The sequence below is a fragment of the Notechis scutatus genome, chromosome Z (genome assembly GCF_049901735.1).
Source record: "Notechis scutatus isolate UNSWTSFEM ecotype Mainland chromosome Z, rNotScu1.2, whole genome shotgun sequence".
Taxonomy (NCBI): Eukaryota; Metazoa; Chordata; class Lepidosauria; order Squamata; family Elapidae; genus Notechis; species Notechis scutatus.
The window spans coordinates 64,960,696-64,976,011 of record NC_142025.1 but is presented as its reverse complement, the minus strand read 5'-3'; the positions used below and the strand labels follow the sequence as shown (position 1 = coordinate 64,976,011).

The 15,316-nt window shown below is 41.1% G+C and overlaps 1 protein-coding gene across 2 annotated transcripts in view; it reads right to left on the bottom strand.

Annotated features, from left to right (window-relative positions):
• Positions 1–15,316, bottom strand: part of BMPER (BMP binding endothelial regulator) — a 525,475-nt gene that overhangs the window by 271,547 nt on the left and 238,612 nt on the right. For both annotated transcript variants that reach the window (XM_026674868.2, XM_087947656.1), the window contains exon 7: positions 5,511–5,610. In XM_026674868.2, coding sequence (XP_026530653.1) covers positions 5,511–5,610 — 100 coding nt within the window. The remainder of the gene's footprint in view (positions 1–5,510; positions 5,611–15,316) is intronic.

Sequence of the window (15,316 nt, the reverse complement as noted above, 5' to 3'; positions counted from 1 at the left end):
CCTTGTTTGATAGCCAGCTGCATCCACTCTCTAATGCTGTCCGGAATAATGGATGAGGATGGGTTTTCTGGACGCAAGCCTGCAGCGGTTGGTGTGAAAGTCGCTTCAGGCCGGGTGGTCTGGAGGCTTCGAGCGGGAGAACTGCGCCTAGAAACAGAAGGTTGTTCTGGCAAAGGAAGAGGGTGAGTAGAAGTAGAGGGGGTAGGGGGGGCTGGTGGTCCAGACTGAGATTCCCTAGAGCGTCTATCAAACTCCTTCTCCAAAGCCTTGTGACGCCTTAGGGCATCCCTTTGAGAGGCTTTGGAAGATTCCTCAGTCCACTTGCGCAGATGGTGTGTCTTTGCCTTAGCCTTCAAAGAAGGACCTCTGGGATTTTCTTCTGCCATAATAAATCCTGATAAGATAATATTAATACAAAGGCGGTTGGCACGCCTAGGAGTTCGGCCTAGCTGTGGGCCGGCTACCTTAACGTTGGGCCGCGTCCCCCTTTTGGTAAAAAGTTTGTATTTTATTTATTTATTTATTTATTTTTATTTATTTTATTTTTTATTTTTGAACAAAAAAGGATCAAAAATAGGCCAAAACTAAACCTAAGGTAAAAACTAAGGTAATTCAAAAAAGGATAAACTGCAAAAGAACCAATAGATCGAATGAACGCTGGGGCCAGACAAAAATGATCTAAAGAAAGAGTAAAAAATTAGAAGAAAAATATATATCTATCTATGGAAGAATCGTAATGGCCTCCTGAGACAGCCTCCCAACACCAATGGGAAGTAGGTGCCTCTCCTCTACCTCTGAGTCGCTGCGGTAACCAACCAATTGAACTAAAACAGGGCAGCAGGGCATGGAACCACAGACCCCTTTAAAACCACAAGGAACTTCAAACAGGCCTGCCGGTCCTGTTCTAAGCCTCTCAAAATCGTCGCAGCAAAAACGAAAGTGAAAAAACAAAAAAACAAAATGGCAGCCAGCCACGAGGCGCACCCAAAATGGCCACCGGAACCAGCACTCACTCAGAGGGGAGGAAAGCCCCTTGATAACAATAAAAAAAAACTGCCAAAACTAGGCAGAACGAGGGGCCTGAGAGAGCAGAGCTCGCCCTCTCTCCTGCGTTCATGGGGGGGAAGGCGCAACGAAGCGCTATGCAGCGCGCCAGCACAAGCCGCTGTGAGGAACGACACGGCTTGGAAACGGCAGGCACCAGAGTGAGGGGGTGGGGGGGCGAAAGGGCCCTAAACCCCCCCCAATCTCCCCCTGAGGGGCGAAAATAAACGACCCCTTCTATATCCCAGACAATCCAAATGCGCAGGGACCGGAGGAAACAAGGAAAAATTCAAACCTGAACAATATTAAAGAGAAATCCCAATTCAGCCAAGGAGCGAAATATTAAAGCTGCCTGTCTCCGCGAGGCTGAGCTAAAACTGGGGGAACGCATGGAGGAGTCACGTGGAGGAGGAGGAGCGTTCTTCAATTATAGCTCAGCCTGTCAGAGTGAAGACTAGAGCACCTCCCACTATCTGGATGCTCGCAGCAGCTCAACGGAGAACCCCCAACTTCTGTGGGTCTCTGTTGAATTTTACCCCCAAGGGGGAAATTTTTTCTTCAGTTGTAGGTCCCTGGGTTGGCCTGGGGTAATCCCCAGCTCTGGAATGGGAAGAAGTCAGGTACCTGGCATGGCTGCTGGTTCTTTAGCTTGGTCGGTCACTCAATCAGCCTCGGCTGGGGGGTGACGGCTTGGGCTGCCTCGGTTGCTGGTTCGCTTGTTCTCCTTCATTGGTGAGCTGGTTCATCTTGGAGGTTGAGGTTTTCCAGGGCTTCCCTCACAAGGCAGTTTATGTACCGCCTCAATGTATTATCTGCCAGTGGTTCCTCAATCAGTTCTTCCTGATCATTCCAGTTTCATTTTCCATCTGGGTTTATGGCTACTGCGCATAAAGGTTACTCCCCTGGCTCTTCCATCCCATCTGTCCCTTTGTCCTATGCTGATAGACCATCTGGGCTTCATGGAACTTTTGAAGACAGCTTCAATGTCTTCAATGGGACATATGGAGCAGGTGTTGGGCTGAGTAGTTGTCGAGGTTTCCCTCCAGCACTCAGCTTCCCCTTGCTCACTGCTTTGTTTGGACACTGTTGCAATGGTAGAGTAAAATTTGGGATGAAATTTTTTTTTCTCTCCAGATTGACCACTATTGCAGATCCTGCTTTATGTAAGGACCAGCCTCTCCCCACTTCAAAAAATAAGCATAGACTCTTGAAACTTTGTATTTCAAAAGGAATGTTTTATTGAAGAGAGGTAAAAGCAAGTCAAAATTCAAAGCAGGATCTGAGGTCCCTCAGGGCATGCAACTAGGATTAAGGGAATTAGAAACCCCTACCAACAGTTCAATGTGGATTCCACCAATCTGCAGGTGTGAAGATGTTATTATACCAGCATCTCTGAGAAAGCAGATAAAGAAAGTTTCTCAGGGCTATCTTCCAGTGCTGCAATCCACATGGCCCCTCTCCCCTTACATCTCCTGAAGAGGTGAGAATTTTCCAGGCATTGGGGCACCAGGCAACAGTTTTAAATCATGTAAAAGGTTATACAAAAGACAGCATAAAAATAGGATACTTATGCTACATAGAGAGGAAAAGAATTAAATGCATCAAATCCACCTCCCCTTTCTTCCATTGAAGAATGGCAGAAACACAAATCTGACAGTCTTATAAGCAAAAGAGAACAAGGCTGAGAAGGCTTGCAGAATGGCTGTTGAGTTCAAGGAAAGCTCTTTGCTTCGATTGGGACAGAAGAATTATATTATTTGAACTGCAAAAATTGAATGATTACTGTAGGCTAAGGAGCTCTGGGATATTGTTATTAATCCACCTCAGTGGCCATTAGCAGCTGCAGATCAAAGACAGCATGACAAGGCATTGGCCTACATCATTTTATGTTTGGAAGATGAACAATTCTTGAATGTAGCTTATTTAAAAACTGCAAAGGAGGTTTGGCTGAAATTAAGAAGTGTGCATGTGAGTAATTGCATATTGTGCAATTATTGAGACAATTGCACAGAGCCCAGCTGCTACCACAAGAGAGTGTAGAGAAGCATTTGCTGCACATGCAGACTCTGTTTATTGAGTTAGAACAATGTGGAATGCAGATTCCTGAATCTCAGAAAGTGGTGTTGGTCTTATAACAGTCTTGATGAAATGTGGGACATTGCTTCAGCCATTTTTGAATGCAATCCAGAAGAGGAATTACGTATGGAACTCCTAAAGCCTGTTTGATTTCTGAAGAAAACAAATGCCATTTTAGAAGAAGCGACAAGGAGAAATTCCTAAGATGCAGACCCAAGGACCATAGAGAGAAAAGCAACAGACAGGATGTCTGCAGAGACTAGAGTAACAGAAGAGACCAGATTACAGCCCAGCTTGGAACTTCTAAGAAGAAAAAACAGGAACAACAGCGGTGTTTCATAAGACTCATTTAAAGAAAGATGTTTACAAGGAAGAAAACAACTAATAGACAAGCTGCTGTTGCAAAAATTAACTATTGTAATAGCTGAGATAAATGGTTAATAGACAGTGGGGCTAGTCAAACAATTATTCATATTTCTAAATTGTTTTCAGAATGGATCCAGAATGGAGGAGATGCAGTAGCCTTGGTGAATGGCCAGAAGGCTAAAGTCATAGGAAAAGGCAGTATGCTGATTCCATGTCTGGAGGAAAAGTTTAATAACATATGTGTGCCTGAAATGAAGCATAATTTGTTTAGTGTCTCAAGTCTAGAAAACAAGGCTTTGAGACCACATTTGTAAATGGGAGATGTCTCATAAAAAGAATTGGAGTGTATGTGCACAGGGCATAAAAATGGAAAATCTTTATGTGTTGCAGGGACAAAAGGTGCAATGTGCCCAAAACATTTAGAAATGTGGCACAACATGATTGAAGCATTCATCTATTCCACAGAAATCTTGGCCATGCCAGCTTCAGAGTTTTGCAAAAGTTGCAAAAGTTTAGAGAAGGATTACATTTGAAAGGATGTAAGGCATACTTGGACTGTGCAGTATGTAAACCATCAAAGTCCAAGGCATTCCCAGTAAGCAAAAGTAGCACAACGCAGACAACAAGAGCTCTAGAGCTGGTACATGCAGATTTGATGGAGCCAATGCAAGCCAGTTTGAGAGGAGCAAAGTATGCACTGGTCATTGTAGATTACTATAGCAGGTTTGGTTTCTGCTATTTACTAAAAAGTAAAATAGAGGTGCTACAGAAATTTAAGCAATGGGTAAGCTTCATAGAAAGAAAGTACAAACAACAGGTATGTCAGCTGCAAACTGACAGAGGTTCAGAATTCATGTCAGCAAGTTTTCAACAGTGGTCAGGACAGTTAAGAATAAAACACAGATGCACAAATCCGTACACAGCAGCTGAGATAGTGTAGAGGCAGAATAGAGTCTTAAAACAATGAAGGACTCACTGCTGGAGGATTCTGGTCTGAATAGGTCATATTGAGGTAAAGCCATGTTGACTGTTAATTATTTAATCAATAGGCTATAGAGTTCATCTATTAATAATACTCCATATGCAGTGTTATATGGGAGAAAGCCATCTCTGGTGTTTGGAAGCAATGCATGGGTGCATATTCCAAAAGCAATCAGGAGAAAAGGTCAACCAAAGGCTAGAAAGCTCAGGTTTATGGGCTATGAGCTTGGCTTTAGATCATTTGAAAGGTTAACATCCCCCTTTTTCTGGGCTCTGGTAAGCATTGGATCAGCCAGTTGCTTTGTAGGAACAATAGGACGGATCATTTCTGGGCAGACATTGTAATATTGGGGCAATCTAGATAGAGAGTCAGCCATAAAATTTCCCTCCCCCGGCAGATATTTTAATGAAAAATTAAACCGCTTATAGTATTGCGCACAATTTTTGTACAAAAAATTAGAGTGCTTGGCACTCCCTGGGCTTAGTTGTTTTCTTGCAGATATTTTATAGATAACTATATAACTGACCAGATAACATATTCACTGCTAGAAAGGAATGGAGTTTGCTTTCTGTTTATATAAAAAATTGGAACCAAAAATTATCTAAAAGTTATGGTATGTTTCTGTAATTATAAAAACAGAATCAAGATCCAAGCCTACTTCTTATAAATAAATAAGAATTTATTTCTTATAAATAAATAAGGAAAACAAATTAGGACCCTGTGGTGCTCTAAATTCAGTCTACAAAAAATGGCTCAGAATAAATGGAAACATGAATGTAGAATGTAAAAGCAACAAACGTTTTAGAGATTTATCTGAAAGACAGCATAGCCTTAATATAAATATAATATAACATAATATAAAAAATATGCAATATGTTATTTTCAATAATGGCAGTCCATGTTTCACAGAATCAACCTGTTCACCACTCTGTTTTGACAACACAATGCAATTTAAGGAATTAGCAACATATTTTCTAAGATGTTATGGATTGTGCAGGATGTTTGTTCTCAATGCAGTATTCTTTTGAAAGTAATCACTCACCTACGCATTTTGGGCAACACTGCCCAGAAGGTGTGTGACTGAGATGTTGAGGACATGAAAGAATGGGACACACTTCCTGTATACAATGTGTCCTTCCACCCTAAAAAAAAACAAACCCCAAAGGATATTTAGAAAACGAATTCATGCTATGGTATAAATAGACTGATTTAATATTTCATCAAATACACATTAACAGTTAAGAAAACAATAGAACTCAATTGCATGATGTACAAGTTTTCAGGATTACAAATCAAATTCAAGTAAGACAAAATATTAAAACCTCAGATGAAATCACTAGAAATCTAACTTCATCATCACTATATCTGGCTTGGGATTGCACTTTTTAAAGCATATCTTGGGACCTTCCCAAATGAATGAAATTGAATTCTGCACCCAATGTAATATTCTGTGCTTTTGTCAAGCTGCGTGTGTTCAGTCTTTTTATGTCTTTAGACTCACCATGGATGGAATTTCTTTCTATAGAAATATATCCCATCTACCCCTCACTTGATGTATGTCTGGATTTTTTAGATGAGCCATTTTCTATAAATTCATTCGTTTTTTTTAATTTGGAGGTCATGTTATTATTGCTTAATTGTACACTTTTTTAATTAGCACTTTCAGCTTTTTACAGTTGTAGATCATTTAAAATTAGTTTATGGATTTAGTATCGGATGCTTCATTATATTACTATTATGCAGTGAAAATTTTGGATCTGAACAGCACAAAAGGTTATGTAAAAACAACAGCACATGAATATGTTTAGTGTTATAAGATCAGCCAGTCTCATTATTTTTTATAAAACTATATTGAATTCATCAGCAGAAGGAAGAATCTCTCTTCTAGTTTTGGAACTTAATGGACTGCTCCTCCACCCCAGCCATGCATTTTCAAATGGCTGCTTGAAAATGCATGGCTGGGACAGAGGAGTGGGCCACTGTCATGCCCCTGTTGGAGACTGACTCCGAGGGAAAGGAGGAACAGCTGATAGGGAGTGGAAGTGTGGCTCCGGAGGTTGTGGAGGAGGCTGGGGAAGGGCAGAAGCTGGCTGGGCAGTCAGAGGAAGACCCAGGCCCAACCCCTCTCCATCCTAGGGCATACAGGGAGAAGAGGATAAGGGAGAGATGGAAATGGCATGGTCTATGGGGGAAGAAAGGGCCTTGATCCTCTTCATGGGCTGCAACTGTGAGAACTAGTTAAAAGGACGGACATGCGTATGGGCCAGTGCTGGAAACAAAGCATGGAAATATCTCAATTTTTTTGTTCCTCTCTGAGTTTGGTGTCCTTCCCAGTGTATGTTCCGATATCTGTGGACGTCTTCAAGCCCTTATCTTGTCTGGTTCCCTTAATTGTTTCAGTGTGGTCTCTTTATAATTTATAAGCATTTTTAGTTTAAATGGCATTTCCTCCTTTCTGTAATTGTTTGTGGGGGAGTTTTTTTGTCTCCATTCAAGGATATTTGGAGCTTTGAAGCAAAGTGAAGGAATAAAGGGGACTTCATCTGTTTTTGGGACTTTGTTTATTTTGTATCCCACCCTGGGTCATCACAGCCTCCTTTAAACTGCTTCAAGGCTGGCTTCCTCATGGGCACTGGAATTACCGGGTTTCCCCACCCAGTCAGCTTGCCTTTCCCTCTCATTCTAGGCACCGATTCCCCCCAGCACCCTACACACATGGGTTAAAGTGCCTGGAGTGAGAGGGGAGCGTGGGCTGACTGAGCAGGGAAATCTGGTACTTCCAGTGCCCGTGAGGAATCCAGCCTTGGAGCAGTTTAAAGGAGGACCACTCCTCTGTCCCAACCACATGTTTTTCAAGCACTGTTTGAAAACACATGCCTGGGGCAGAGGAGTGGTCTGTTAAGCTCCAAAATTGCTCCAAGGCTGGATTCCTCGTGGGTACTGGAAATACCGGCTTTCCCCAAGTGGGTTAAAGTGCCTGAAGTGAGAGTGGAGCACAGGCTGAGAGTGGGGAAAAGCTGGTATTCCAGTGCCCATGAGGAAGCCAGCCTTGGAGCAGTTTAAAGGAGCCACTTGAAAATGCATGACTGGGGTGGAGGAGTGGTCTGTTAAGCTCCAAAACTGCTCCAAGGCTGTATTTGTGGGCGCTGGAAGTACCAGTTTTCCCTGTGTATGTTAAAGTGCCTGGAGTGAGAGGGGAGCACGGGATGACAGGGAGGAAGAAGTACCAGACTTTTAGCACTCATGCAAGGCTTGCAACAGCAGCAACAGTTTGGAACTTGTTAAGAAGGACTGCTCCTCCACCCCAGGCATGCATTTTCCAAACCCGGCTCTGGCTGCAGGCATGCGATTGTGAGGGCATGCTTTTCCTTTTGCTCAGAAGATCAGCAGGTAAAAGAACGGGTACACGGCAAGGAGGAAGCCACATTGTAAGCTCTGTGGGGTTTGTGTGTGAGCTGCATGAGGGGCCTAGCAGGGAGATGCATTCCAGTCCCCACTAGGGGAGATGATCTTGCCTGTGGGAAAGGTTTGGCTGGGGGGGGAGGGAGAAGGGAAGGGTCAGGAATTGTGCCTATTGTGTAGGTTTCTTGGTAGTATAGGCATGGAAGTGGTTTATGCAGCAGCAGCAAAGGGCAGGCCACCGTGAAAATTTTTCCCCATGCACATGCGTGGGGGGGAATCCAGACTTCTAAGTTTCAGATTTTTGTATTATGTATAATCTGCCTTCCAAACTTGGATAGACAAACGGACAGATGGACAGACAGACAGACAGATAGACAATCTGGCTTCCAAACTTAGGTAGGTAGGTATTGGCTAAAAAAACCTCTACCTGATTTCAAAATATTTTATCCAGATTTTCTTTTACTACTTTTTAGTTTTACTTTTTTCACTTTTATTTATATTTTAACATTCAGATTTTATTTTATATTCCATTCTTAATTTGAATGTCGTTGGAAAGAACTTTATGCTGTCTTCCAATATACCCTCTGTACTGTAAATAGCCACCAACACATTAATGAAGTTCACTTTATCTTAAGTATTGCTTTTACAACTCTGTAGAGTTTTTCATCTGTGCATTTTAGAAAGTTTTGGTGTAAAAGTAAGAACTTAGAGTGTATTCATACTGTAGATGTTGTTGGAAAAGACCCCGTTAGTCTCTGATAGCCAAATATCAGGAATCTGGTAACTCCCTTTCAAGCTAACAACATCCTTCATCATTTTAGCTACTCCATCAGTCAGATGAAATTAGATTAAAGTTTAATGTCTTTTTATTCTATCTATTAACCTGAAATGGGTCTAATAGATTCCTACTATAGAAGTAGTCCTTGACTTACACCACAACTGAATCCAAAGCTTCTGTTGCTAAGCAAGATGATTGATAAGTGAGATTTGCTCCATTTTATGACTATAATTGTTAAGTGAATCACTTAAGTTAGTTCATTTAATGACCATTTGAAGTTACAATGACACTGAAATGACTGCTTTTCAACTTAGTGCAGCATCCTCATGGTCACATGATCAAAATTCAGATGCTTGTCAACTGGTTCATATTTATGACAGTTGCTATGTCCTGGGATCATGTGATCAACTTTTGCAACCTTCTGACATATTCACTTAACAACTATGGCACGAAAGGTTGTTAAATGGGGCAAAATTCACTTAGTACCAAAGGAGCAGCTCCTCATATTGTGGCTGCTGCAATGAATATGAGCAGCCCAGCCAATGTTTTGAGCATAGTTAACATCTCCAGCCCAATGAGTTCTCCATTAACACTCACCACACCTGTCAATTTACCAACTCCAGTTACTGCACCAATGAACATCGCATATCCAGTCACTATCACCTCACCAATGAATCTGCCAACACCAATGACATTAGCTGGTCCTTTAAATATAGCCATGAGACCTATATAAAGCATGCCTTTTCTTCCCCAGGCATTGCCAACCTCTCTCCCCGTACTTAAAAAAAAACACCTAGAGCAAAAACTTCATGCAATATTAAAAAGAAGAATAGAAAAGGAGGCTGCTGTGTATTGTTTAATATACTGCTAAATTGGCAAATTGGTGGAAAAATTGGTGGAAAGCCTGATGTCCAAGACTGGCCAGCAAGCTCCATTCCTCAGTAAGCACTCAATTTAAAAGTACTCGGCGATCTCCAATTCCTCCCATCCTTGGTTGGCACGCCAGAAAAGAGCTCATTCCTTGGAAAGCATTAAATTCAAAAGCGCTCTATTCAAAAGCACTTGATGATCTGCAATTCCTCCCATCCTTACTAGAAGGTAAGATGGTAGGGCTCGCCAGCACCAGGGGCTTGATGATCATCCTTGCAGGGCAGTGAAACGGTGAGATTCATCCCATCCTTGCGGGGCGGTGAGCACCGGGAGCTGTGGGTCAGTCTTCAGATGTTTGCAGCCAGGGTGTGAAGCAGACTGCTCCACCCTGCCACCCCTCCTTCCCTCTTCACCATCTCCATCAAAAAAAGGGGGAACTAAAAGGAATATTACGAATCTGGACTCCTTCATTAAAAGGACGGTAAATTTGGACTCCCAATAAGTAAAGAAATATTGTTATATCTGAACACCTATGACGATTGGAAGCAATTTTATTTCCTGTGATAGAAGCAGAAGTAAATTGAAGCCAGGAGCAAATGCTTAATACAAATCTAAGTCTACATAGTAAAAATGTAAACTGTTCGAATTGCCAGTGCAAGACTATCTACATGCCTTTTTCTCTTAAAAGCAACTAACTTTGAAAGTGTAGTTAAATTGAGTGGGAGGGGGCCCAGAAATCCCATTCATCAAGGGGAAAAAACAAAAATTTCCTGTTGCCTCCCTGTGAATTGTTCTGTTTGTCTCTGCTGAATCAAAGTCTGCTTGCAAAAGGGAGAGAATTAAGGCGAGAACATCTAATCTTTCCCCAGACCTCAAAGACAGAAGAATGGTTGGTTTCCTCTGTACAGGAACAGGAAGTAACCAATAAAAAATCTCTTGCATTCCTTCACCTCCATTGAAACAATCAGCCTGCGAGCTCCAAAGTCATTAATCTTTTCTTTGAGAGGAAGAAACGGGCTGTGATTCCCCCCTCCTTTTTATGACAAAATGCAAATCCAGCCAACACTTTAAATCAGCCATCTCCATAGAAATGGGCTGTGTTTCCCCCCTAAAGAAAAAATTCCAACATTCCATCAGCAATTTAAAAAAGCATTTTCTAATTCTACCTCATTACCTATATCAATGATTAGATAATCAATTTCTAAAAATAATAAATTTATCAATTGTTTAATTGATTTCTTGTTTTAATTGATCAATAGGATTAGAGTGTTTAATGCAAATAGTGTGATTACTGATTAATGTAAAAAAATCAGGATTAATGTAATTTAATTGATTAGTAAAATTAGTGATTTAGTGAATTTAATTGAACAGTGTATTTAATGATTAGTGTAATTAATTAGTTAGGCTGACTGTTGCTTAGCATAATTATTTGACTAGAGAGATTATTGTAATTGATTAATTGGTGTGATATTGGCTATATTGATTACCCAAAATTGTTTCATTAAGCAATCTAATCAACGTACTATCTCAACAAACCCACCATGCCAGTAAAAAAATCCAATACCAAACCACAACCTAAAGAGAAAAAAATCCCCACCAATGAACCACAAGACTCCTACACATGCTTTATATGCTTTGAAATGCTAAAGGTTAATGAAAATTCCATCAAATGTTCTCTATGTGAAAAATATGCTCATCATGACTGCCTGGAATTACCCAAGCAAATGATTCAATTCCTAGAAGCATCCAATCATGCATTTCCATATTTCTGCCCATCATGCAAACCCGAACTGGACAAACATATAGCCCTTTTTGAAAGAGTTGATTCCATCAAAACACGAATATCATCCCTTGACACCATAGTAGCATCCCTCAACACTTTAAATGAAACATTAACTAACCTTGAAAAAAAAGACACAACACAAAAACCTGAATATCCAATAGCTACAAACCAACAACCACAAAAAACATAAATCCAACAAATAATGATATTCCAATCCTCGTCAGAGAAGCTGTCGAGCGTGAACAAAAGCATCCTAACGCCATCTTATTTGGACTAGAGGACATCAATAATAATGATGATATCACAATTGTCCGCAACATCATCAGCGACTATCAAGCATCAAACATCTCCCCTGATGAAATACTTGACATTTCCCACATTGGCCCAGAGCTCAAAAACAGAGACGGCTCTGTGGCACCACGCTTCTGCAGGGTCATTTGCAAAAATGAATTAATCAAATGTAAATTCATTTATAATATAAATTCACTCACCAAAAACAACACCAACCATAAAAATCTCTGTTCTCGCCCTGACCTAACCTTACAGCAACATGTCCGCTCCCATGAACTCCGCACAGAACTCAAAAAACGTCTAGACATTGGAGAGAAGGACTTGTACATTGATTACCATGCAGACTGTATCAAAAGTGTATAAAACACTGCCTTGGGGGACACCACTGTTGACAGGTACACAATTTGATAGGATGCTCCCAATTTTGACCATTTGTTGTCTGTTTGACAGGAATGCTTCTATCCAGTTATGTAGGTGTCCAGAGATACCATAAGATTTTAGTTTTAGTAGTAGTTTGTCGTGTACCACTGAATCAAAGGCTTTACAGGAGTCTATATAGATTGCGTCTATTGCTTTGCCTTGATCGAATTGTGTAGTCCATATGTTTTTGCAGTGTAAGAGTTGCAGATTACAGGATAGTTTTCTTCTGAAACCAAATTGTTTATTAGAGAGTAGGTTGTTTGTCTCTAAGTAGAGGATAATGGATTGGTTAATAATTGATTCCATGACTTTACAGATGACGCAGCATAAGGAGATTGGTCTGTAATTTTCAACTAGGCTGGGGTCTCCCTTTTTGAAGATGGGATGACCATGGTTTGTGACCATAGTTTTGGCAAGGAGCCGGTCCTGAAAGATTTGTCAAAGATTATGCTTAGAGGTTTGGCTGTGGCAGTGGATAGCCTTTTAAAGAAGTAGGCACATATTCCGTCCGGTCCAATAGATAGGGATGATTTTAAATTGTGTAGTGCTTTTTCAACAATGTCTTCTGTAAAATCGTTATGTATTAGATCATTGTAGTTGTCTGTGGTTCGACTAGGAAGTACTGAGCTTGATCCATTACTGTGTACAAATACTGAGCCAAAGAATGTGTTAAAGAGGTTGGCTTTGATGGTGTCGTCGTTGCACTCTTTGCCATTAGGTCCTTTCAGGGGTGGGATGGACCTTGAGTCTTTTAGTTTGTTATTTACAAAATTGTAGAAAGCACAGATGGAATTTGTGCGTAGAAGGTTTTCCTCTTGTTTAATGTGATAATTAGTGCATTCAGCAACTGCTTTCTCTTTGCTGATGATGTAAAGCTATTCAACACCACAGACAATACTACTACCCTCCAAAAAGACCTTGACTATGTATCAGAATGGTCAAACAAATAGCGACTTCAAATCTCAACAAATAAATGCTCTGTCTTACATATTGGCAAAAAAAAATCAGAAAATAAAATACAAGCTGAATTGTCAAGACATTGTTGATGATACAAACTCTGTAAAGGACCTTGGAGTACTCATCTCCTTACATCTAAAAAACATGCAAGTTACCCAAAAGCTTGCTCTTCCTGAGACCATTGTCTCTGAACTGACCTTAAATATCACATTTCAATTCTTACTATGTTACAGAGCCCGATTATGACATCGAACATGTAAACAAGCTAAATACACTACTAACGTGGGCAGCATCCTGCCCACATGCTTTATCTTTCTTGGTGACTTCAATCTACCTCATATTAACTGGACCCTAAATGAATGTAAAACTGAACCCATACATGCAACCTTCTACAATGCGGTAACGAATCTGGGACTGGAACAACTAGTAACCAACAATACTACCGTGTTTCTCATATAATAAGGCCGGGTCTTATTTTTTTTTGAGCCCCGAAAAAATGGCTAGGCCGTCTTTTCGGGGGTGACTTAATTCTCCCCCTTGCATCTTCGGGCAGGTGGGCGGCGACAGCTTGGATGTTGACCTCGGCGTTGGTGGGGCACTTTGTATCGGGGTCAACGCAGGCAGCACCATATCCGGGTGTGCAACAAAAGTGCTTCCTAATAGCAAGCCCCCCGCCATTTCCCCGTTTCGCATGTTTTAATATAGGCCTTAATTTGGGGGGAGGGGCTTAATTTCATTTCATGCCTATAAAACATGCTGGGACTTCCTATTGGGGGAGGTCGTATTGTTGGAGAAACAGGGTAGACTTAACAACTACCTTGATCTCATCTTCTGCAATAGTTTGAATTCAATTTATGGAATACAATTAAAGAACCCTTTTCCAACAGTGACCACAACATGATTGACTTTTGTCTCAACATACATCCACACAAAAAATATAACAATGGGACTTCCGGTTGCAAGGCTTCGGCGGCGACAGGAATCCACGACTCTGCAGGTCCCTGCTGCGCTCGCCGCTGGAGTACCCCTGATCCAATTGGATTTGGGGGTTGTCGTTACCCCAGAGGGGTAACGGAAGATAGAGGAGATCCGGGCAGGGGTCTGGGGACATCGCAACCCCTTTCCCCAGCCGGCTAGACTCCTTTTTCCGAAGGGGGTGGAGCGGCGGTCAGCAATGGCTGCCACAAAGAAATCTTCAACCGGCTAAGACTGTGCAGGAGGAAGAGTTTAAAAGAAAAAGTTTTTTTGGCTGAACCGGGACACTGAGATATATTTAAACACCCTGGAAACCTGAGTTTTTGAAGGATATTTTTTTTTCCAAAGGAGGCTGTCAAAGCGACGAAAGTGCTGAAAGGGAAAGTTCACTCTCCTTCCTCACGGAGATAGCAAACGGACATTGAAAAACCTGCTTTTACATAAAAGGTAAAAATTAAAAGCTCTTTGTTATAAGTGGGAAGGGAGAGGACAAAAAAAATCTATACTAAGACTTTGCTGAAGGAGATGCTTGAAGATTATAAGACCAGAAATTAATTGTAATAAGGCTTTAAAATACATTTTGGGACTTTGTAACTAATACTGCCCCAGGAGGAGAAAGTGTAAAGGGAAGAAGATGAAAAATTTTGTGTTTGTTTGGACTGCTTGATGACTTTGGGACTCTTGGAAACTACTTTAAGATTTAAAACATCTGGGTTGTTTTAAAAAGAAAGAAGAAGAAGAAGAAGGAAAAGCTTTTATAATGGCATTATCTGTGGATGAACTAAAAATGGAATTTGAAAAATTAAAAAAATTAAAGGAAGAAGACCAAGAAGGCAAGGGCTCTCTGGGAGCTGTTTTCATTTCTTAGAAATGGCTATTTCTACTTACCAGCAAATACAAGAACAAGAGGACTGGGAGGAGGAAGAAGAAGAAGAAGAAGAAGAAGAAGAAGAAGAAGGAGGAGGAGGAGGAGGAGGAGGAGGAGGAGGAGGAGGAGGAGGAGGAGGAGGAGGAGGAGGAGGAGGAGGAGGAGGAGGAGGAGGAGGAGGGAGGAGGAGGAGGAGGAGGAGGAGAAGAAGAAGAAGAAGAAGAAGAAGAAGAAGAAGAAGAAGAAGAAGAAGAAGAAGAAGAAGAAGAAGAAGAAGAAGAAGAAGAAGAAGAAGAAGAAGAAGAAGAAGAAGAAGCAGCAGCCATCTTTAACGGACTAATTAAGAAAGAAAAGAGGAAGAGGGGAAGGAAAATGGAGAATTTAAGAGTTTAAAAAAACAACCAAGAAAGAGAAAAATAAGGTGAAAAATCGATACAATGTCAGAAAGCAACAGAAAAGAGGAATACAACAGAGAGGGGAAGCTAAAAAGGTGGAGGTTAGGAG